Source organism: Taudactylus pleione, unplaced genomic scaffold (genome assembly GCF_031769625.1).
Source record: "Taudactylus pleione unplaced genomic scaffold, aTauple2 ptg000019l, whole genome shotgun sequence".
NCBI lineage: Eukaryota > Metazoa > Chordata > Amphibia > Anura > Myobatrachidae > Taudactylus > Taudactylus pleione.
Genome location: NW_028284421.1, coordinates 350,124 through 375,850, shown reverse-complemented (window position 1 = coordinate 375,850; position 25,727 = coordinate 350,124). Strand labels below are relative to the sequence as shown.

The following is a 25,727-nucleotide window of genomic DNA, read 5'->3' as shown; positions in this document are numbered from 1 at the left end:
AGCGTGCTCTAGCTGCCAGACACACCGCTGCAAAATGCCACACACTGCCTCCTCATATTTATGGGTTCTTCTCTATGTCCCTGCCGCTCTTCTGTACAGGCACCTGTTTGGCTGCCCTTTGGCCTTATGGGGCATGGTTGCCACGTCAACCATCATTTACTGCCTGTGATACCTTGCAGCATGCAGGATATCACATATAGTTCATCCTAGCATCACGTCAATTGAGGCCAATAGGACTAACAGTACCATAGATATATATGTTAGTATTTGTGACCAATTTTTTGCCAGGTAGCTACCTAGTGTGGCCACCATATAGCCTCATCCCCTGTGTGTCTCTCCAGCCCCATCTCTTAATGTTCTCTACTGCCTCAATCCCCCTGTGTCTCTCCTAATTCATGCCTCCTGTGTCTTCCAGCCTATAGCTCACCCATGTTTCTCTAGCTGAATACCACCCTTGTGTCTCTCCAGTCTCATAGCAACCCTGTGTCTATCCAGCCTCATTCCCCTGTGTCTCTCAAGCCTCATGCTCCTCTGTGTCTCTTACATATCTGTCCCCTTTACCTCTCTCTGTTTACCCTGTGTCTCATCTTAGTCCCCTCCCCATCTCCTTCTCTCTCTGATCTCTGTCACCCCTTTGTGGTAAAGCCATGGGCGGTATTAAGGTTGGGGACAGTGGGGGGTGGGACATGTGGGGGTTGCCAGCTCCAAGCACTACCAGGTGTCTCTCTCGATTTTCCATCTCTGCCCTCCCACATGCTCTCATCTCTGTCCCTCCCCATCAGTCTCTTTCTTTAATGTGTACCTCCTCCCACTTTTTTCATCCATATCCCCTTCTCTTTCAAGTCTGTCCCCCTTCTCCCACTCACTTTCATCCCTTCCCCTTCTCTCTTTCATCTTTGCTTCCCTTTTCCCAACCTCTCTATCTTTCATCTCTGTCCTCTCATTGTTATCATCTCTTTCCTCTGTATCTGTACCCCTTCCACAATATATGTTTGTGTGTGTGGGGGGGGGGGGGGTGGTAGGCAACGACTGACAGTTCTTTGAGAAAGCAGATTTAGCAGGCAGCCAGTGAGAGCTGTAATGGGAGGGAAGGGGTAGGATCTCTGTAAAGTTTTCTAATGTGCAGCTGGTACACACTAAGATATAGCATTATATAATATCTATCTATATATCTATATATATTCTTAGTTGAGCAATATTAAAGTTCTGAAGCACTTCCGTGATTATCTGTTTGAATCAGACTATACTGTAGGTTTTAAAGATTATCAACCTGGATAGTAGATCAAGTTAGATACTGCAAAGTGTCCAATTTAGTATTTAGTATTTTGGGTTATATTATAAATGCTTCATATTAGATTGTTAGCAGAATATTCCTGTTCTCCATATACTGCTAGATAAATACGTGTTTTTTTATATCCCCACAAATAGATACATGGAACCAATTACTCATCTATGAGATTTTTAGGGTATTCATCACAGATAATTTAAATAAATGCCAAATAAAACACATACATACCTATAAAAAGTAAGAAAATAAAATATATAAATTAATATCAAAATATGTATAATATCTATTGCTATATTTTTTTATTCGCTAGGATTTAGGAGAACACAAGTTAACCAGTGTGCACCTATGTCTGCTTGTCATAAGCAGTATCTGTCAGATCCTCCATTTGACCTTTGTAGCTTGTGATTCTGTCTGTCTTTTACACTCATGCTCTCTGCCATACCTGCTCTTAGCGTAATTGTCTGCTCAGTGACAATGAGTGGCAGATTGAGTCTGTTAGGATGGGTACTGTATTTTCAAGAATGAGTTAAAATCAGCTCTATATTCCCTTCTACTGTGGGATTTAAATTAACTGGCTATGTTCCATATAGGTTTTTTTAATACAACCAAAATCTTGTCAATTGTTTGCCTATTGTAGATCTTTTAAAATTATCTCAATTTATGTTTCTGCTGGTGCATATGATATCCTGTACCTTCTTCCATTGTGTTGTTACTGTGTTAATTTTCCCATACCTTTTTATATCTATTGTTACTATTTTCTTAAAATCAGCAATTACACCTTTGAAGAATGACTTCCTTCAGTATTGATTACACCATTCCCATAAATGTATATTAAATGTGGCACACTAGCCCTAAGTCAGTTAGTAATTTTTATTTTTATATACAAAAAATGTTCCTTTACATTACGTGTATACAGTGCATTTATTCATTGGAGTTGCAATCTTTGATGGTCTGTAATTAAAACACTATTTTATTGACAACAGACAAGCCACTACATTATTTTTTATAAAACTGTTTGGACCTGCACTGTAGAATCTTTGAAGTCCGCAAGAACATTATCCAATTTAATCACTGCTACCCCAAATAAAACTTGTTGATGTTATAGAGTTACAGAGTTCTCCCAAATGAGTAGATCTGGTTTTCATTGTTAGGTACTACTAGACCAAGGATGTAAATTTTACCCTCTAATTATATATTTCCCTTTTGATAGTCCATAGACCCAGGACTGTCGTTAGCAATTGTGGGGCTCAGTACAAACAAAACAGGCAGCTCCCGATTCCTACCGGTGTGTCCCCACGCCTGGTGTCCAACCCGATGGATGCAGAGGTGCAATATGAAGCCCTGGTGGCCAGAGCAAGCACATAACTATGATGTCCTCCCACATGGGGAGGTAGTGGTCAGAGGCACACTTGGGGAGGGGGAACTAGAGGCACACTTGAGGAGGGGGAGTCAGAGGCACACATAGGTAGGGGGGGTCTGAGGAACACATGGGGAGGCATTGGTAAGACGCATACTTGGGTAAGGGGTGTCAAAGGCACGCTTGGGGAGGGGGAGTCAAAGGTACATTTTGGGAGGGGGAATCAAAGGCACACATGAGGGTGGGGGGTGAGAAGCACCCTTGGGGAGGAAGTCTAGAAACACATTTTTGAAGGGGTTCAGAGATACACTTGTGGAGGGGGGCGTCAGGGGCACACTTGGTTAGGTGGTCAGAGGCACACTTATGGAAGCAGGGGTCAGAGGCACACTTATGGAAGCAGGGGTCAGAGGCACACTTGAGGAGTGAAGGGGCATAAGCATACTTTTGGAGGTGGGGGCCAGTGGCACACTTGAGTGATGAGGCAGAGGTACACTTTGGGAAGGATGGGTCAGGTGCACATGGTAAACTTCTGCATGCCTCTATCACTGTGGAGGCAGTATGGCACTGCAGGTATAATAGAATTAAGGAGGATTAGAGTTGGAGGCAGGGATGGTAGCAGCCGACAGTCAGTCAAGATAGAGAGTGGTCTCACTCCTGACTGAAGCTAGGGATCGCCATCGGGGGGTTAACCATTAATGGTTTTCATCAGTGCTTAGCATCGATAGCATGAAACGATCGATGGGAAACCAGTGATTTTGTCACCAACAATAGGCATCCCTGCTTTTCATACAAAGTGGGTGGTAGGCACATTAGGGGATGGGGCAGGGCTTAGTGGTGTGTCAGGGGGCTGGGCTAAGTTCTCTGCCCCCAGCCCTGGCTAAAGAAAAAAACATTGCTGACTCTCTGATATCCATGGCACAACTATTGACCATTGGGGGATAACCATCCTGGACTGAATCCTCTTATGAGAAGAATGCTACTCCCATGCCCCCATCTGAATCTTCAGCTGCTACTGATTGCTGTGTAACAGTGAAGGCACGCCATGTGGTGATGATCCAGGGAGTAAACAGCTTCTTATTCAAAGGCATGATCATCAGCATGCTGCGAGCCATACATTAATATTCCCTGTACCCCCCTTGATGGTGATCCTTCATAAACTATATGACAGACCAGAGGTCCTCAACTCCAACCCTTAATTACCACCAACAAGTAATGTTTTCATGATTTCTGTCTATGCAAACAAGTGGGATAAACCAGCAAAATAGATGAACTCACCTGTGAATGAATAAGGAAAACCTGAAAACATGACCCATTGGTAGTACTTGAGGATTGGATTTGAGGGTCATAAATATGCTCTATTAGTCCAGCAGAGTGTAGGGGAGATGTATCAAGTCTTGGAGAGAAATAAAGTGGAGTAGTTGCCCATTGGTTTCTTTGCGCAACTTCTCTACTTTATCTCTCTCCAAATATTGATACATCTCCCCCTATTTGACAACACCTGAATATTCTGGAATCTAAGCTCTTTCTCTTTTCTGTGTGCCAACATAAAAGGCAGTTCACAACTCTGCTTTATCTGCTGATGTGAGAAGTATAGATATCCTCTGAGCCAAGAGCAATTCCAATGTCCATTCAAAAAAACTTCAAAACCATTTCCATTGCGCAGATAATATGGCTATGGGCAATACTGCAGGATATGTTACATCACATGCCCAACATTAATTCACTCTAGGAATTTTAAACTGCTTATGTCAACAGATAATGCAGTAGTCATATTGGCATAATATAAGATTTTTTGTTACAGCATATTCAGGTAATGTCAGATGCACTCTACCCCAGAATGTATCTAACCAACACTGGCAAAATAGATCCTATGAGTTTATTACATCTAATTCAGTAGAAAATATAATTCAAATTGGTGAACGTGTCCTTAAAGAAGTTCAGATATGTGCTTAATTATACTTTATACACTTTTCATATAACAACAGTGATCACTGACAAGTCTTTTGTTTGTAAGCCATGTCTTTGGTCTCCATTTCTTTTCATCACCCTTTGTCTTTCACCCAGAAACAGTCATCAGTCAGAATTAGATTTGAGTTGGGATGTAGTACCAGACTGATAAATTCTGCAGGGGCTTTTCAGCTGCTGGAGGCTGGGACATTGCTGGGGTCGGGGGTCACAGTGGTCAGCAGCATGTATTTGAAATACACTGTGTTTACCCTTAAGGCTGATATGCGTGCAACGCTTTGTTACAGGCTTGTGAGTTTGGCTTAGAACGTTAACTCTTGCCATACGGCTAAATTTACTGCACTATCCTTTGTTGCATTGGTCATTCTGTAATTGAATCTTGTGTTCAGTGCATCTGTTGTAAAATAGCAAATGACAATAGATTTGTTTTCCTTATATTTGTAATGATTATTAATGTTTCCAGCTTTAGTTATTTTTTTACTATAAATTCAAATACATTTATTACATAAATAGAACAATATCATAGATTTAACGGCCTTAACTAATTTAATGATACAATGTTTCTCTAATCTTATTACATTAATTTGCCTTGAAATCTATGCATATCCTTAATGTCTAGTTATGGGTTTTTACAACCATGGATACTAAATCTTGTCATATTTTTAAATAAATATACAGTGTATATATATATATATATATATATATATATATATACGGGTGTGTATATACATGCATGTGTGTGTGTGTCTTTGTATACAAATTACATATATTTATATATATACATCCAGAGAAGATGGCACTCCCAGTCAGCAATAAAGATATATATATTTATATATATATATATTATTATTATTTTTTTTTTTGTGTGTGTTTTAGAAAAAAGAGCACACTTGCCAGGCTTTTTCAAAGAAGAAAATAAATACTCAGCATTTTATTCTTGCATCAGCATAGTGACAAAGTCGTCAATGGTCGACGTTTCAGGCCAACGAAGGGACCTTTATCAGGACCCACAACCTGCCAATCAACCAGACATAGTGGAAAATAATTTATTTTCTTTTCCACTATGTCTGGTTGTTTGGGAAGACAACTGTCTTCACTATGCTGATGCAAGAATAAAATGCTGAAAAATGCTGAAAAAGCCTGGTGAGTGCACTCTTTTTTCTAAAACAATATAAGTTGGCCCCATTGTTGAATCGACCTGAGTATGGCACCCCAGCAAGTGTGCAAGTATAAGTGAGTGCTGTGCCTGGTATACAGTGTGTGTGTGTATATATATATATAAAACACGACTTCTGATTCAGGATTTGTAGATTAGGCCAAATGCTGCACAATAGCTTGTCAGATAATCACAGCACACAGCACAAATAGCACCGTAAATCTAAGCAATGGTTGAATCAGTACACATCAACTTACAATTTAAATTGTGCATTCATATACCATCAATACATTAGTAAGCATTGATGGTATATACTGTATAAGAATGTGTGTATATGTCAATAGCAAATTTTTAAGGGTCTTCTCCCAATTGAATAAAAAAAATTGTATTTCAAAGGCCCCCATACACAGCACGATATGCAACTTGCGATGCGACTTGCGATCCAACGTACGACATATTGGGCAGTCCCCACATGGAGTGATCGGGTGGTCGACCGCCCGATATGCCGGCACCCCCCTCCCCCACCCGCATAGCGCTGCATGGGATCGTACATCGCATCCCCAGATCAAGTGAACATGCAGTAAGATCTGGATGTGCGATGTACGATCCCATGGGAGCGCACTCTGTCCGATATCATGCCCACACACGGTAGGCATGATATTGTACCAATCCGTCAGATTGGCTGCCTTATCGCACCGTGTATGGGGGCCTTAAGAGTTTTAATGGTTTATGCATGGGAAGCAATCTGTTTTTTAAACTAAAAATGTAGCACACTGCTTGTCATGCAAACGCACACTAGCTCACAAGGGCTCACACATGCACATGCTCACATCTCTGTTGTGTTGGTGTTGGTGTGAGAAGTCATGGAAGAGCTGCTTCAGAGATTTCATCCAGGATGATTTCCAGGTTCCATGTCTTCACACAGAGGGGGAGATGTACTAAGCCTTGGAGAGAGATAAAGTGGAAAGTGATAAAGTACCAACCAATCAGCTTCTAACTGTCTGTCTGTTTTGTGTTTGAAAAATGACAGTAGTTGGTACTTTATCACTCTCCAAGGCTTAGTGCTGTACTTCTCCCCCAGACTATTCAGTGAACTCAATTGAGGGTAGGCAATGGAAGTGCAGTACTTTCCTCACCCAGACACTGTTGGTTCCTTAGTGGAGATCTGGGTTCTTCCCTTTCTTCCTCAGCGCTCCTTTCACTCCTCACATTGGTGCCTAAAGAAATAGAATAGAGTTGCTCCAACAGCACTGCTGTTATATAGAGAGGAGGGGGACCATACTGCGGGTGTGATAAAGTTGGGAAACCACATGGGGCATTGACAGGGGAGAAGCTCCACCTAGATGTGGGCCACTTAGCAGCACGCCCTGCATCTACAATCTTCTCTAATCTTTGGGACTTTCCTCTCTTTCCTTTTCATCTCAGCAATAAGTGATGGGCGTGCATTGTGCCCCAATAGTTAGAGAATGTGTGTGTTCGTATAGAACTAGTGGCAGGTAGGCAGGTGGTGGTATCAGATGACTGGTCACAATAGAAATCCAGAAACCATGTCCTTTTTCTACTGTAGCTTCATCTTCATATGTATTATTTGTTTGTTATAATCAATTTATGTATTGCCGCTATATTACGCAGCGCTGAACAGAGAATGCTAATCTTTCACTTCAGTCCCACTATAGTCTATTTTAGTCATCAGCCAAATAACCTATTGGGATATTTTTGAAGTGTCAGCGGAATCCAGAGTTCTCGGATAAAACTCATGTGAATATGGGGAAACATACAGACTCCAAACAGATGGGACCCTGGTCAAAACACATGACCTAATCACTGTAGAGTAGCAATGCTAACCACTGTTCCACTGTGCTACTTATAAAGATATACTAAAATACATTTAAAACCCACACAACCTAGTTTTCGGCCCCTGCCCCAGATTTCTCTTCCTCAATAAGTTGTTCACAAGAGGTTACAGTTACAAATGGAAGAAAGAATGATCACAGATCAGGAACAAAAATTTAATTAACTTTATATTCTTTTCTGGCAATGATTTCCTTTTTTCTTTCTGTATTTGGAGCATTACAGATAAGAAGTTTACATATAAGATATCAAAGTTCAGGGTTACTATCCTTGTTGCACTGCAAAAACATAAACATACTAACTCATTTTTAGCTAAATAAATAACATATACTGTAAGTTATAGATAAAGTCTTCTATCGGTAATTTAATACAGTATATTTGTATACTTTATTTGACAGTTAACACAGCAAGCAGTCACAGGCCATTCATGTATTCGTGCACTCAGATGCAGTAAGTGTGAAATGACTTTGCTAGAAAGAGGGCACCAGGTTGATCTTTATGCAGTTCCTGTGAGCGAGGCAATGAACTTCATCTGTAAGTGATGAAAAATGATACATCTTCAATTGCTCAAAGTTCCATGATAGATACCAGACGATTCAACTGTCACTCACTAGCTTCTTGAACTCTGACAGAAGACTTAAAATAATAAGCAACCCTGTCAATGAAACACATTTTATTGTTTGACAGAAGAAACCTTATTTTGTCAAAGCAAACAAGACACCTCAGCAAAGCATTCTATTTAGTAATAATATTTCATGTTGTGTTTTTGTTACCGCTAATTATGGCTATAATACATGTGTCATGTATGCATAAGAAATGTCTGCATAGTTCAATAAAACAATGAAGGTTTATCATGTAACATTTGAAAGCTTATCACTTGCACTGTCAAATAGAAAAAAGAAGGAAAAAGCTAGAAAAAAAAATTCAGATAATTACTGCACAGAGCACAATGTCCAAGACGGCTCTCAGTGTGTAAATGTCAGCACAGTGAACAATATACTGTACTAACATTGGTAGTGGAGAATATTGTATATTTTTTCCCATAATTTATTTATGACATATACCACAGCGGTGTAGAATGTGGGAAACCATAGCCAGACATAAAATTGCTTCTATCTAATGAAATAACACATTTTACTTGGATACATATGTAAAAAGGATGGAGAGAATCTATATAATTCAACTTCTTTCTATTATTTATTTCTCGATCCCATGAAAGTCTATTTCTGTTTAACGACAAAGTTTAGTATAACCTTCAGAGGGGTAAAAAAAAATTGATGATAACATCTAGAACAATTACAGTAACACAATGAAATATTACATTTCATAATTGTAATCTGTTTTTTGTTAATTTTAGGAACTAATAATACAATGTAGAGCACAGGTGTTTAGCGACCCATGGGTTGGATGCAACTCGCCATGCCAAAAAACTGATGTGTGATACCACTTTAAATCATGACCAAGAACATTTAAAATATGTGGTCAACTCTTTTCCCCTCAAAACAAAAGGATATTTTGTATATTTGGCAACACTGGTCTTACAAAATAAAGCTTTACAGAATATTGTGATGTGTGCATGTATATATTTGTTTGTGTGTGTGTGTGTATGTATATATATATATATATATATATATACATACATATATATATAAAATGTGGTTTATAGACTGGCGGACTAAATGCCACCGGTCTATGGGCCTGATTCAGACCCGCTCACGAGCGCTGAGCGCTCACAAGCGGGTCAATGTTGCCCAAGTGCGCATGCGCACGAGGGAGCCGGCCCCGTCGTGCGCATGCACGAGACCCGAATAACGACGGCCGTCGTTATGGGTCTCGCACCAAAGGGGGCATGCTGTCGATGGTGATTGATCGCACGCCCCCTTTGGTGGGCGTGCCAGGGGCGTGGCTTCCCAGATGGAGGCATTCCCATGGGAACGACTACCGTCTGGGGCCGGCCCCACTGACTTCACTAGTGAGGTCAGTGGGAGTGCTTTTGGCTCTGATAGAGCCAAAAGCACTCCAGGGCTTGCGGTAGCGAGACCCTACCGCAAGGGTCTCGTCGCAAGCCGGATGGTTGCCTATATCCCGACAGCAGAAGCTTGACAAGGGACTTAAGATAGGCATCGAAATACCGACGCTTATCTTAATCCTGACACTGGAATGCCGAAGAACGCCGGACCGATCGAGGTAAGTCCAGCCGTCCTTAGCACTTACTGTAGCTGCGGGGGGTGGGTTAGGTTTAGGCACTCCAGGGGGGACTTGGGGTTAGGCCCCCCACAGGAAGGGTTAGGGTAGGGGAAGGGGGGTTAGGGTTAGGCACCCCCTCCTGGAGGGTAGATTTAGAGTGCGGGGGGGGCGGTTAGGTTTAGGCACCCCCGGGGGGACTTAGGGTTAGGCACCAGCCCAGGAGTTTTAGGGTTAGGCACCCCTAAGGGAGGGTTAGCGTTAGGGGGGGGAGAAGGGTAGGGTTAGGGTACTTATATGCTCCGTCGAGATTCTCCTCTGTCGGGCTTCCGGCATTGGCATTTCATCCCGGCTGCTATTGAGCTGGCGGGATTTCATACCCAACCTGTGTGTGTGTATATATATATATATATATATTGGAATTACTGGCTCCTTAGTGTGATTATTATCCGAGTGCCGCCGATCATCTATTATATTTTTTGGGATCTGACTGGATTCCTATGTGGAGGGCACCGGAGCTGTTTATATCTTTGACACATGAGTGCCGCCCGTGACTGTATTTTATATATATATATATATATATATATATATATATACATATAAAACAGTCAGTGCGCTATTCCAGGTTCTTATACCATTGTCTTAGGAAGTAACACTCCCATCTACGATTGCTCAGTAATAAGGTACGTATCCTTTAGGAACAAATAAATGCAGTCCAGAGCATGGGCCAAACAGTATTAAGGCCGGCGTCTTGCCCGGTTAAAATGCCGGAATCTAGTCGGGAATAATTCTTAATTTAAAACACAAACAGGGGGCGCCACATCCTGCATTAAACAAAACAATTTATTGCAGTCTTAAAAACACCAGTGTGCGTACCAGAGCATGCGGTGGAGACCACCGCAAGTATAACAGATGATATAGATATCAGCCCGGTTATTCACCCGAACGTCTTCAGCTTCTCCACGGGGAGCTGGATTATCAAGCCACGACCCTATGCGTTTTGTTATCGGACTTCGTCAGGAGAAATAACTTAGTCAAAGTATTGTCCTTAGCAGTAGCAGCTCAAGAGGTGAGGCTACAGCGCACTCCAATATTCAAACAGGGGAGCCACACCAACTGCCACCCGAAATGCTGCCAAACATCACTGGCAGTTGGTGTGACTCCGCCACACCTCTGGAGCCGCGACTCGTCCCAGACAATGAGCTTACATTTCCAAATCACTTGGACCATGTTGCTTTGACACCCAATCAACTTAGTCGAGGGGAAACATTTTACCCCCTTCCAGACCCTTAGGAGTCGAATCTTGAAAAATCCCTGATTTGTGGGTGTTTATTTTGTGGAGGGAATATTGGCCCTGATTCAGAGCCGGACGCTGTGACAGAGCGCTCGCTCTGAATCAGGGCCGTCCCTCTTACTGTTTGGAGAGGCCTCCTGGCCACTCGCATAGCTGTGGGTGACCACCCACAGCTATAGCAAGCGGCCAAAATGATGGTCACGATGTGGTACCCTTGTGGTAGGGTCTCGCTGCCGCAAGCCCTGGAGTGCTTTTGGCTCTATCAGAGCCAAAAGCACTCCCACTGACATCACTAGTGATGTCAGTGGGGCCGACCCCAGACGGTAGGCGTTCCCATGGGAACGCCTCCGTCTGGGCAGCCACGCCCCCGGCACGCCCACCAAAGGGGGCGTGCTGTCAATCACCATCGACAGCACTCCCCCTTTGGTGCAAGACCCATAACGACGGCTTGGCCGTCGTTATTCGGGTCTCGCACATGCACACGACATAGCTGCCTCCATCGTGCGCATGCGCAGTTGGGCAACATCGACCCGCTTGCGAGCACTCAGCGCTCGCGAGCGGGTCTAAATCAGGCCCATAATCCCTAAATATTATGTTTCTAGGTCCAGGGGTTTGTGCAGGGCATGGATGATTCAGTCAGTCAGGACATTGCACAGGGGGAGGAAACATTTTACCCCTGTTCACTCCCTTAGGAGTCGAATTTTGAAAAATCCCTACGTAGTAAGGTCATGAGAGGAATATGGTACCCAAATTTTATGTTTCTAGGTTCAGGGGTTTGGGATGGGCATTCATGAGTCAGTGAGTCAGGACATTGATTTTTATATACTGTATGAAGATTATGGCCCGGTTATGACAAAAAAAAGGTAACAGAGAGAATAGAAAGAGAGAAGGGGGTAAATTTACTAAAGTGAGAGTTTTTAGAAGTGGAGATGTTGCCCATAGCAGCTAAGATTCCACTTAACATTTAAATAGCACCTTCTAGAAGATAATAGCTAAAATCTGATTGGTTGCTATGGGCAACATCTCCCCTTCTAAAAACTCTCACTTTAGTAAATATACCCCAAGGAGAGAGATGGTTTTAATGTGTCAATAAAGTGTTGCATATATATAGATTGTTGTATTGCATGGAAAGAAAGGCTTTTATTAAAAGATCATGTCACTTGGGTAACACAGTTTGTTTAAAAAATATGTGATCTCTTGCTGTTAATAACATTAGCATTGAACAATATTTTTACTTGCCAGTCTGGTAAAGTACAGGTCAAATGGCAGCCCCAGGCACTATAGATCTTCTTGCTGTACCCTTGACTACAAGGATTTTTAATCGGTTTGCTGATTTAATACAAAACGTAGAATAGTGGCTGACATCTGATGAAGTGTTGGGTTTTAAAATCCAACACTTCAGTTCGTGTTTATACCCGATATTTAAAAAGGCAGTGCTTTTACTAACAAGACACAGCTAGTAAAAGCACTACCCTCTTAAACATTGTGCATAAACCCGAACAGAAGTGTTGGGTTTTTACAACCCAACACTTCGTAAATAAACCCTTTATTGTTTTAAACAAACAGATATATTAACAAAAAATCATTTAGTTTCATATAGAGATACTTATTTTTAATAATACTTTTTCTCTGCATCAGTTTTTAGAGAAGAGCGGGGGACGGTTCTCTGGGAACCGGACCCACCCGAACTTTGTGTATCTGAGCTGAGATCCCAGTCCGGCTCAGGTTTTCCCGCCTGACTCGGATCCAAAAACTAAGAAAAATGCATCTTCCTCCTGCTGTCGGATTCTCGCGGGTTTTGGATTGTATAAAGGTCCCGGTGATTGGCACCATTTTCACTCCGGCTGTGGAGAGTTTACAGAACAGATGTGCTGCTCTGTCTGTGCACGTGCTGCTGTGTCTTTGTGTTGTCCTGTCAGGGGCTGGAGCTGCAGGCTGCTGCTGTGTTGTCCATAAATGGGCTGAGGCTGCTGTACATAACGGGGTGCTTCAGTAATCAGTACATAAAGGGGTGCTGCTATGTCACTGTTGTCCTGTCAATCAAGGGGCTGGGTCTGCAGTACATAAAGGGCTTCTGCTGGGTTGTCCATAAAGGGGCTGGTGCTGCAGTACATAAAGGGGGGCTTCAGTAATCAGTACCTGAAGGGATGCTGCTGTGTCACTGTTGTCCTGTCAGTCAAGGGGCTGGGGCTGCAGTAAATAAAGGGCTGCATCTGTGTTGTCCATGAAGGGGTGCTGCTGTGCTGTCCTGTCCATCAAGGGGCTAGGGCTGCAGTTCATAAAGGGGTTCTGTGTTTTCCAGGGGGGTGCTCTGTCAATCCAGGGGTGCTCTGCCCCAGTGGAAAAATTATTTTTCAGTTTTTTTTTGTGTGTGTTAGCTACACTATTATTGTTCGGTGACACTGCCGGCCAGACCGCAGTTTATCATCCACGTATTTGTGACTCTGCAGGTGGTCCATCCGTACCCCGCAGGGCTGCTTTGTTGTCCATAAAGGGATGCTGTGTTGTTCATCAAAGGGCTGCTGCCAGGTTGGGAATTGCTTTTCTAGTGAATTGGAATCTAGATGGGATTTGGTAGCGGGGACACAGGACCTCAAGTAACTGTCTAAAACCCACTGCATTATTGGCGGATATTGGCTGCACATCTAATACCAGCATAGATTTTATGGTGTTAGTGATCTTCTGTGCAGCTGGGTGATTGCTGTTATACTTGCTCCCCCTTTAAAAGGATTGTTTAACAGTCCCGTTCTGGGATGAAAATACACTCCCAGCAGCAGCAGGCATAGTGATCAAGGATTCTTCTGGGGCAAGGACTGATGTGAATGATTTAAATATTTTTTGTGAATGCCTCTCCTCCTCCCTCCCTCCCTCCCTCCCTAAATTTGCTTCGGAATATAAAAATGAAATTAAATTTACTACTAATTAAATCTTCTTTTCCCACCTTCAACTGCATACATACTCCAACTCCGTCAGGCCTCCTGATTAATAAAAACATTTGTTTCCTGATGTGCCATGTTGGAAGTTGAACTGCCACAGCTGCTGCATTCTTTGACATGTGGTTGCTGAATGCCGAAAATGTCCAGAAATGTTTATGGCCACAGACAGCATCTTCTACATGCCCCTTTAATTGAAAAAAATATTCTGAACATGTTGATTTTGTGGGCAAAACATGGGACATATTGTTCACCCATGCTCTCCCCTCCAACCTCATTAATTTGCATCGGAATCAAAAAATTTAATTAAATTTACTACCAATCAACCCTTCATTTCCATGCCTTCAACTACATACACACTCCAACTCCATCAGGCCTCTTGATTAATGAAAACATATGTTTCATTATGTGCCGTGTAGGAAGTTGAACTGCCATGTGTTTGTGCCGCCAACTGCTGCCGCTTAGCTAGTCATGTTGTTGAAAATTTTGGGCCTCAACCAGATGAAAACAATATTGTGACTTGTTAGGTGGTCAAAATGACTGGAAACACAATTAATGTTATTGAGGTTAATAATACTGTAGGAACAAAATAAAGACCAAATTATCTGATTTTAGCAAAAATAAAAATACAGATCCAAAACCAAAACCAAAACACGCAAGGGCGGTTTTCTCAAAACCAATCCAGATCCAAAACATGAAGCAGATACAGATGCAAAACCAAAGCACGGGGTCGGTGCCAGTGGTGTCCCTTGATGCGGTGTCACCCAGTGCAGGGAAGGGACAATGTGCATGCGGCACAGCCGCGTGCCACCGAAAAGGGGGCGTGGTCTCGCTATGTCGGCATGGCCACATGATATGGGGCATGGTCACAAGATATGGGGCATGGGGAAGGGAGGTGCAGACGACCCTGTTTGCAGTGCTTCCCGGTTACCTCAGTGACAGGAGCCGAGTGCTGCTCTTAATGCTCCAGTGCAGCAACCGGTTCCTGTCAGTGAGGGGGAGTATGCACCTTGGTGTCACCCCTCGGCAGGTGACAGCCAGGTATGGACCGCAACCCCCTTGTGACGCCACTGGTTGGCGCACATCCCTAATTTTGACACACATCCCTGTCTTACAGAGCAGTTTTATAGGGGCTGTTCCAAAATCCAGAAAGGTGTATTGCACCCTTTGTCATGCTCAAAGGGGACAATTCAGCACATTTGTGCAAACAGAAATAGATTGCGATATTGCAGTTTATAAATTTATTTTATTTACCTGTATAAAATTTATTTTTGCACTGTCGGTCTAGAATTTATATCTTTAGGTAATCAAATTATTGTTTTTAAACTGTATTAATAGTTTTTGATTTCTAGAAATTGATTTTTTAAATATTATATGACATGAGATACTAATAAGACCCCTTAGTATTTCTACTGCTTGGAGACCATGTACTGTACTATAGTATAGCTAGCGGCAGAAAATAGCATGAGTAAACCCTGATAAATATTTTATAGATGAACTATCAAGCGCATGAAAAGGTCTTTTCTGCAAGGTTAAAACCAATGCTTTTCTTCTTCAAGAGTCTTTTATTTACTCAGTATATATATATATAAACTTCGGGTATCGTCATATAATAGATTATTTTTACAGTTTAATTTGAAAAATAAAATACAAATGATAAATATATAATCCAAAAAAAAAGAACAGTTATTTTGCAACACAATTGTCATAAATAAATAAAGACGTCATAGATCCAATATTATCATAGATGGTTATTCTCGGTGTGTTCGGCTGTAATGTTTGAAAGGTTGTTTTATGTTACAAGATCAAAGTCATTGATCAGTCTTGCCTGAAAACAAATATATCTCTGCAGGGGTGATCGGGGAGAAGCGATAATGTTCAGGGATTTGTGTCTGATTCAGGCTCCTCTTCTTTCTGAAAGCACAAAGTCCATATAGAATTAGGAAGATATGTTAATGTTAATTTTGGAAATGATAAAACAATTTTGGAAAACTTAGTGACATATTTCTACTATAGCACATAATATTGTCTTGTCCTTTCATGAGGACCTGATGAATAGGATGTGCTGGGGCTTTCATGCCATTCTGTACAAAGAACATCTATGGGAGAAACTACTTCTGGCCAGAGTGGCCTCAAGTCACCCTTTTGAAGGCCACATTCTATGTGACCTCCAAGCTACCTGTTACCCACTACTGATATATAAAAAGGTCAAAATCAATAGCCTGGCCTCATTCTTTTTATGCCATCTGGGAAATGAGCTAAACAGCTGATTTTTAACCTGTGAAATAAAAGATAAAATTATCTGCAGGAGACCTCTAACACCTACTGTAGGTTATTTGTCCATGATACTCTTTCTGTTCTCTAAAACCCCGATAGAGCAAAACTCACTCTCAATAAAATGTCATGTGTACATTCCAAATATGTGTTCTTGTTCTACTGTTGCTTGAAGTTCTCAAAAACAATACCAATATTTCCCATTTTCTAGTTAATGAGAATCAATAAAATTGTCCTTCCAGATACATATATGAACCTGAGGGTTCATGTGAGCATTATACAAAGGTGCAGCAGTATATAGTGCTGGAAATTTGGTGTATTTTGATCAAGGATGTGCGGAAAAGGTAGACAGGGGAGGCAGTGCCTCACCTGCCATACACTTTTTACTCCAGAGTTTTGACTATAACATATATTAGAATAATACAAAGAAGAGATTTAGATTATGTTCTTACATTTTTTTCATATTTTTACAGTAAAAACTGTGGAGCATACCTACACAGATAGTCACTAAGGCTATGCAGCAGTAATGATAACTACTGCACCAACCCTGCTACTATCATATATGTTTTAATTCTGTACAATCAAAAGTCTGCAGAAGATATGTTATTAACACCACAGTGAATTCTTGAAAAGTGGTGACCTTCGGAGGCTACAAAAATCAACAATGATTATTTCTCTATGTTTTCCACCAGCATTTTGACTCAACGTTGACCATTAAATTTAATTAAAACCTCACACTAGAAGTTTTATTAGTCACCTTCATGTAGTGTATCATTGATAGAGACTCACAAATTACCTTTTTTACGCAACAGAGTTATATCCTAATAATTGTGTGAATGTATTTTTTTGGTTCTATGTCAGAAAATTTCTTGTACAGCATTTCGTACAATAAGTTATGATGTGGATACAGAAGTAATACCTTTAATTGGACCACAAGGGGACTGCAGTATTTCAGAGCTCAAACCTCAAATGATGGTGTACTGTTTAGGAGAGCACTGAAAGGATGGTGGTTAATTTGCTACATGGTCTATTGACACCTGTGATGACAAAAGAGTTTGGAATTAGAGATTATTTCCTATTCCCCCAATTGATATTCAAAATTTGCAAATTGAATTGTGTGCCCCAACAAATCGGTGGTTTGCGCTGATATGTTAGTTCAAATGGGGAAAACACAATATGCAATGTGCTCCAAGCCTGCACTCTGTAGTCCTCTCATTTTAATAATCTCACTCTGCAAAACAAAACAATGCTCTTGTACAGATCCACAAAAACTAGGCATATGGGTTATTATAGTTTGCCCCAGTGAAAACAGTAACATATTTCCCCACAGTTTCTACTTATTACAGAATATTTATTGAAATCTTTGTAGTGTTACGGAATGTAGTTACGATCCCAGCTCAGAGTACAGGCTCCAGAATCCCGACCATCGGCATCCTGACGGTAAGTATTAGAGTTAGGGGGAGGGTTAGGTTTAGGGGTTAGGCTGCAGGGGTAGAGGGTTAGGCTGCGGGAAAGGTGTGTTAGGGTTAGGGGGAGGGTTAGGGTTTAGGGTTAGTAAAGTATACTTATCTTTAGGTGTCGGGATTCTAACTGTCAGGATGACGCTGTCGGTATTATGACCCCCGGCTTCTGGACCGCTGGGATCCCGTACCCAACCCAATGTTACACCTTTTAAAATAATTACATTTATTACACAGCATACTCTGTATCAGCATAATTTGTATTGGTAAATGTATTGTAGTTAGAGTACAAAATTTGTTAAAAACGTTTATTACTAGTACAGTCCAGGAAAAATGTGTGTGTACTTTTTTTAAAATCATAAACTTTATTGAGAGATCATAAAGGGACTGTACAGCAGAAAACCTGTGAGTCTAACATACAGAATCCTATAATATGGGCATTTTAAGAAAAGAGGGGGGTTGTAGAAAGAACAGCGTGGCAAACCATACAGAGAAGTGTGTAGAAATAGAGAGGAAAAGAGAAAGAGAGATAGAGATAGTGAGAAATAAAAGAAATAAAGGGGTCGACTTGATTGAAGGCATGAACTAGAGCAGTGGTTCCCAAACTGTGTGCCGTGGCACCCTGGGGTGCCTCAGGGCACTTGCAGGGGTGCCTCGGGTTGGTGGTCGAGTACCAAATAAAATAATTTTTAGTCCGTGTGATAGGCAAAACCAATGCTAATAACTGCCTATCAAAGAATGTGTGGACAAAAAGAAGCTCAGCCCTGTCCTCCACCACATAACTGACCCTAAGGGTGACATATAAGCACAATTTACTTCATTTCATTTTTGCAAAATTTCTTAATAAGAAACTCTTGGCCCTGGGGTGCCTTGAAAATAATACTGATACCCTGGGGCGCCGTGATTCGAAAACGTTTGGGAACCACTGAACTAAGGTATCTCAGGCAGTTCAGAGAGTCTAAGTCAAATGGGGAACGAGATCCATGCATTGAGAGCCAAGGGTTTTAGGGCCTGATTCAGTACAGATCGCAAGTGCAACTACGGACACAGATTGAGCGATTGTTTGCCATCGCGCATGCGTACATGCTACAGAGCGCATGCGCAGCGATCGCATTGCAATTACGGACGCACAGAGGAACCCAGCGCAAAGTCAGTGACAGGCTGTCATCGTTTAGGAGTGGTGATGGGGGGGACGGTCGGAAGAACGCAGGCGTGTCTGTCCGTTTGATTGCAGTTTCATGGGCGTGCATAAATTAGCCACTGTGATTGCATACACAGCATGAGAGCTCTCTGCGTGCGGGGAGACTTGTAGTGTCTGCAGCTGGTCGGAGCTGATGTAAATGCTGCATGAGTGGCCGAGGTGTGCTGATGGTACCGATGTTTATTCAGAAAAGCGAGATTGGACGGATATGAGAAAGCAGCAGTGGGTGTCGTTATGCTGGCTGAGCTTTGGTAAGCATTAGCTTATTTTAGCTGCTGCGTTCCATGCAAAATCGCAGCTGCGATTGCAATTGCGATCCGTGCTGAATCTATACTAGTCATGTATTGCATACAGTGAACATACCATATTCTGGGTATTATTTTGTGTGTGTACTCCTTTTTATAAGGCTATAGTCAGGTGACATTTGTTAATGCTTGTTATTTGGCATCTTTGTAATGTGATTTACCTGTGGCTATTATTTATTCAGGAAATTTTAAGGGAATTAGACATTTTAAATATGAAAGATGGACAAATTTTATAAGCAGATAAATTAAATGTCCCATTTCTATTTCAAATAACTAAAACACAAGCCTTATTAGCTAGCAAGGTTGTCAAATCTATAGATTCATAAATTACAGTTATTTATTTTAATTTGAAAGAATGTTGGTATGATTGGAGTGATACAAAGCACCATTGAAGAACAAAACTAACAACCTTCATCTTACAGCACTAAAGTTTTGCTTTATCTATTACTGAAACCCAGGTAAGCAACAGCAGGTGGCAATCCCTGGTATAATTGAAAAGAAATGTATCACTTCCCGCCAATAGGACCAACAATATCATATGTCATTCAATGTGTGATGACAAGTATGGAAATGACGGGTTCAGTCACATAAGACCACCTTATCTCTGCATAGAGATGAATGTCCTGCTGAGAGAATGAGTGCTGCCCAGATAGACTGCAAAGGCTTTTCATCGTAAAATGAATCACGCTACTTATTGCCTCAGAAAAATGTTCATTTATTGCACATATCCTATTTATATATATGAACACAAGAGGGCAGTGCCTGTGTTCATACATTGTTTATCTACAAAGGTCATTTTAGATAGCGTGCATAAGCCATTTGCGCCTGTTTAGCAGAAGGGTAGCAGACTTGAGAATATCAGAGGTGGTCCCAAGCCCGTCACTGCTGCGTCTTTGTTCTGCGTCTTTGTACGCAGTGGATCTGAGAAGATATGCAAATATCACAGCCTCCGTCTTTTGTACAGAACTGCCCACTGCCGGCCACTCAGATTCGCTGCTTGTGTGCAAAGATGCACCATCGAACCTCCAAGCAACCCTATGGTAGCCCCGAATGTCCGTGGCAAGAACCACTGCATCGGAAGACGCAGCTGCTGGCTCCAACGTGCCCTCGATATGGTTGCGACAAGCCTGAGTTTTAATCGCAACGCCCGTTACTTCCCCCAAACTGTCACTGTCTGTCAATCACTCTGTATCCTAATCCACACTATGGACCTGATTCTAGCCCATTCGCAAAATGCGGCCACTTGCTCCCAGCATATGCAGATTCAGCCAAGTGATTTCAAGGCAGGTGATCGCACGGCAAGGCAAAAGCACGCCCACTATGTCTTGGCGAGCGATCACTTTGTGCTTACAGACACCCACCAGCCTGTCTTTAGCCGCCCACTTGTGTACGTCATCTCCAGGAAGTATATACAACCATCGGTACATCGGGTTCCATCGGATCTGACTGCAGTGCTTGCGTTTGCTTTTACCCTACCGCAAGCACTGCGAGCATTTCAGTGTAAAAACCAGCCAGGTTACGTGTACTCTGACGCTGTCTGTTAATTATGCACGCCTCTGAAATGGCGTTGAGACACTCAGGCACGCCTGCGTACACAACTCCACTCCCCCGTTACTACTGCCCTGCCCCTGTTACCACCCACAAATGGCCTCTCCTGTCACTCTTTGCTGGGAGAGTGAGCGGTTCCTGATCACTCGAATTAGTTCGCAGACGCGCACTGCGATGCATGCGCAAATGCATAACATCGGCTGCGTACGAGCGAGCGGCCGCTTGCGAGCGGGTCTGACCATTGCGGCACATGCACAATGCGACTCATGCTCACACTGAATATATCGGCAACTTATGATCAAAATCACCTCTGAATCAGGCCCAGTGTATCTTGCTGAGTACAGATTAGAAACTGAAGCTGGCTGCACACTCACATGCAAAAACTAGAGCTGGTGGTTTTTATCCACCCAAAAGGGATTTACAGTATCCCATTTAAAGTATTAGTATATTTTGCACTTTCTAGAAAATCTTATGGGTAAACACATTTCTATGCTTTTTCCATAGTGTATATCTAGTTACACTCCTGATAAAGTCAGTCTTGATGTCGCCTTATAGTTAAATGAACACATAAATTAGGTGATTTTAAGAAAACATTTGAAAAGCGTAAAATACGCTAAGGTTGACTTTAAGGCCAGGTTTTTACTCTTCCATCATGTACATTTCTGGATGGACCTGCGATCCCACAAAAAATTGCAGATGTATATTAATGGGGCAGCTACTAAAACCGTCATGGGAGCATGTAGTAATGAATGCACCGTGCATACAAATAAATGCTTTTGTGCAAAATGAACAGATATGCATGCCTATATATTGCATATTTAATTTCATAAATTACCTTTTGTGTTTGGGTTATTTTCAACATAGTAGCAAACAATTAGATATTTCTATGACATTGTCTATCTTACACTAGAATAATATATGCTTATTGCTCATTGGTTGCTCTGGTTTACTGTACTTTTGGACTTTGCTAGTAAATAGCCTCCTGCAACAGTTTGCTTAGTACTGACCTTAAGGACCCCAGACATCAGCAATTGATTTCAGCAATTGTGCAACTTGCAATCGATTGTGTATAAAAATCTTTCCCTTTTTCAATCGATTGTGGCAATTCTGCAATTTGCAATCGATTGTCTATAAAAATCTTTCCCTTTTTCAATCGATTGCAAATTGCACAATTGCTGCAATCAATTGCTGATTTATGGGGGCCTTTACTCTCAGCTTCAGTAAAATTATATACAGAATCTGTCTGCATAGGAAAAATGTGTATATTCGCTCAAGATATGCCCACATCTGTGTGTGTAATGGTTTATTACTTGTAGTCATTGACAGTGAGCACTTGGACCTGCCTTATACTAGGTACAAAAGATACACCTCCAAACAGGCGTATTTTCATTTAAATCCAGGTCTGCCTTACACACACTGTACTTTACCTATGAGAACCAGTTGCATATCTATAAAGGGTGCAAGGTGTGCAATGCACATGGGTCCAGGGGAGCCCACATTGCACCCATACTGTATATTCACCTCTATGGAGTCCAGCGTCGGTGCTGCAGAAATCCCTAGAAGAATTGCGTGGCCACCATTTTCCCAGAGATTTGTGCAGTAGTGAAATCATCACATGGGCGGGGCCTTCCTCTCTATAACTGCCTCATGGTGAGAATGCTCAGTCACCAATTTTCTGAGCATGTGCAGTGGAAATTCACACAAGTTGCGCTCCGCAAACAGGACGTGCACTCTACACCAGCCCCGTCCCCTACATCACTAAAGCCAAATTAGAGCAGTCGTTTTCAAAGTATTGTAACTGCAAGTGCTCATGTTACCCACATGCAGAGTGCAGGCAGCTATTCATAGGAATGCAGCCTAAAAGTTCGCTATGAAGGAGGCCCTCAGTCACTAGTTCTTCACTAACTACATTTCAATGAACATCCTGATACAGTAGGTGCACTTTAATTTACATGAGGATTGTACATTAGACCACAGGTTCTCAAACTCGGTCATCAGGACCCCAAACAGTGCATGTTTTTCAGGACTCCTCACAGAATCACAAGTGAAATAATTAGCTCCACCTGTGGATCTTTTAAAATGTGTCAGTGAGTAATGAATACACCTGTGCACCTGCTAGGTGACCTGGAAACCGTGAACTGTATGGGGTCCTGACAGAGCACTCGCTCTGAATCAGGGCCGGGCTTTTTTTTTTTTAGAACGGCCTCCTGGCCGCTCGCATAGCTGTGGGTGACCACCCACAGCTACAGCGAGCGGCCATGATGATGGTCTTGATGATGATGTCTTGACCATCGCGACCATCGGGCTTGCGACGAGACCCTTGTGATAGGGTCTCGTGGCCGCAAGCCCCAGAGAGCTTTCGGCTCTAACAGAGCCGGAAGCTCTTCATTGATATCACTTATGATGTCAGTGGGGCCACCCCCAAACGACAGGTGTTCTCATGGGAACGCCTCCGTTTGGGCAGCCACCCCCCCGGCCCGCCCACCAAAGGGGTGAGCTGTCACTCAACATAGACAGCTCACCCCCTTTGTTGCGAGACCCGGGTCTCGCGCATGCGCACGATGGAGCCGGCTCTGTTGTGCGCATGCTCTCTGGGCCACCATCGACCCAGTTGCGAGCGCTCAGCGCTCGCAACTGGGTCTGAATCAGGCCCAGAGTTTGAGAACCACTGCATTAGACAATCAATATATTTGCATGAATCTGGCCATCTACTGATAGAACACAGACTAGAGTGTAAGCAGTTTTAAGTTACGATGTAAGTCATACTGTATTTAAAAATGTTATTTGTAATTAGAATATAAATATTCAAATACTTTATAAGAATATTTTTGTGCATCATTAAGTAACTAATTCAATTACATGTTTTTTTTATTTAATCAGGCACTTTAGAACGCCATGAAACAGGAGATATGGGAAAAGCAATTCTTTCTGCATGTGAAGCCTTCACCATTGATGTGACACACTCCATAATAAGCACCTCTCAAGAAACACAACGAAACATAAAGGCAACTTTAAAGTCATCAAGCTCTTATAAACTGGGAGTCCTGTCCCATAATCTAATGCACCCTGAAAAGTCATCAAACAAAGTAAGCAAAATAACTCTTTTAATTTAAACATTGTATCATAGGAGCTGGAAAAGCCTCATAGTAACCTGTAGTATACAGTGCCCTACAATAATACGTTTTGTATAGCACAGTTCATACAGAACGTCAGCTATGCTTTCTTAGATTAACTTGTCTGCCCCCAACTGAAATAATCACATGGACCCAACAGTTCTCATCATACTGTGTCTGCGTCGATTGATCCTTTCTCTAGGGATCCACAATTGGAACACTTTGACCTAATGTAATGATCAGTGCATATAGTGTATATAGGGCCTGAGTCAGAGATGTATGCTAATGCAATCACAGCTGCGATCTCACACACAGCTGCTGTGTGAAAATATGCAAATATCGCAGATATCGGGAAAAGTATTGAGACACCCACCAGGGGCCGCAGCGAATCCAAGCATCTGCGTACACTTACGCAATCGCATACACATCATTCGATAATCTGCCACATGAGTAGCCCTATGGCCACACAGAATGGCTGCTTGAACTGAGATCCAGCAACCACTTTATCTGTGTTACAGGATCGCAGTTGTAGGCTGAGGCACTTCCCAAAAATGGTCACAGCACACCTGCGTTTTTGCCGCCACTTCCTGTAACTGCCCCCAAATGGTCCCTGAATATCAATCACTTTGCAAAGAAATCCTCCATGCGAGCGGCATCGCTAAGGTACCGTGGTGTGTGCGCAGTGCGACTGTAACACATGTGCAGTTGGCGGCTAATCGCTGAAGTGTGTAAATATCTAAATCAGGCCTTTAGTGGCCTGATTGAATGCCATGGCAGAAGCATTAACCATTACAATGGTATACGTAACTGCAGTGTTCCCGGACATGTAAACCCCATGGTTATTTCTGTAGGGAAGCCGAGACTATTTAATTTACACAAAGAAAAGTTTATCTAGAATCCTTTTATAACTAAAAGCAGCTATTCATGGTAAAATATTACAGCTACCTGCTCACTTGAATTATAAACAATGCATTATATATTTTTATAACAAAATTATGTATAAGACACCCACAAGTGGAGTTATCAAGTTGGACTGCTTCAACATAGATGGCACCAATAATTAACGTCTGTGGTTAGTTAAAGTACTTATCAGGTCCTGCCTTCCATTGTTCTCCCTATAGCACACTGTACTTTATTTACCTGGAATCTGTTGTAATGTCTATGTTTGCCAGCCAACCGCTGTGCTGCAGCAATAATTAATCTTGTGCATCTGCATAAATCTACATGCCCTTGGTGCTACTGATTAGTTAAAGGACTGTCAAAGATGGGAGAGAGCACCCTGGTGAGGGCATGCACTGTACACTAGGGCTGCTTTAGCTATTGCCTAACATATTGGCTTTTCCAGTCCACATTTTAACTGTAGAAAGACTGAAGAGCATATAGAGAAGAACATGAAGAGCTTTGGCTCAAGAAAAGATACCACATTTTTTTGTGGCCCTCTGTGTAAGTGACTGAGGGATTTGCTGGTGTATACTCTTACTTTGCTATCACCATTGCCAATAGTACACACACATTTCAACAGGTAATGGGCCCAGGCACACAACCGTCAGACACACAGGCCCCAAGCACCTGAAACACCCAGCAGCATACATGTCACGCTGTGAGGCGGGTTTTTGAAAGCCGAGGTCTGAGGCTGTGGGAGGAGGCGAAGGCGAGGGGCCTGGACGTCTGATCTCCGCATCCACAAGTCTTGGTCGTTGGCTACACCTAGTCAATGGTGCGGAGTCTAACTCACAAGGAGGTGTTCGCCAGTGACCCCTCCAAGCGGGATATGGGCTTGTGCGGCTCCCTGTAAGCA

At 42.3% G+C, this 25,727-nt stretch overlaps 1 protein-coding gene across 3 annotated transcripts in view; it reads left to right on the top strand.

Moving 5' to 3' along the window:
- Positions 1-25,727, top strand: part of WDR72 (WD repeat domain 72) — a 363,484-nt gene that overhangs the window by 195,003 nt on the left and 142,754 nt on the right. For all 3 annotated transcript variants that reach the window (XR_015869431.1, XM_088443051.1, XM_088443041.1), the window contains one exon: positions 23,697-23,902. Coding sequence is in view for 2 of the 3 variants with exons in the window: in XM_088443051.1 (XP_088299177.1) it covers positions 23,697-23,902 (206 nt within the window). In the remaining variant the exon portion in view is untranslated. The remainder of the gene's footprint in view (positions 1-23,696; positions 23,903-25,727) is intronic.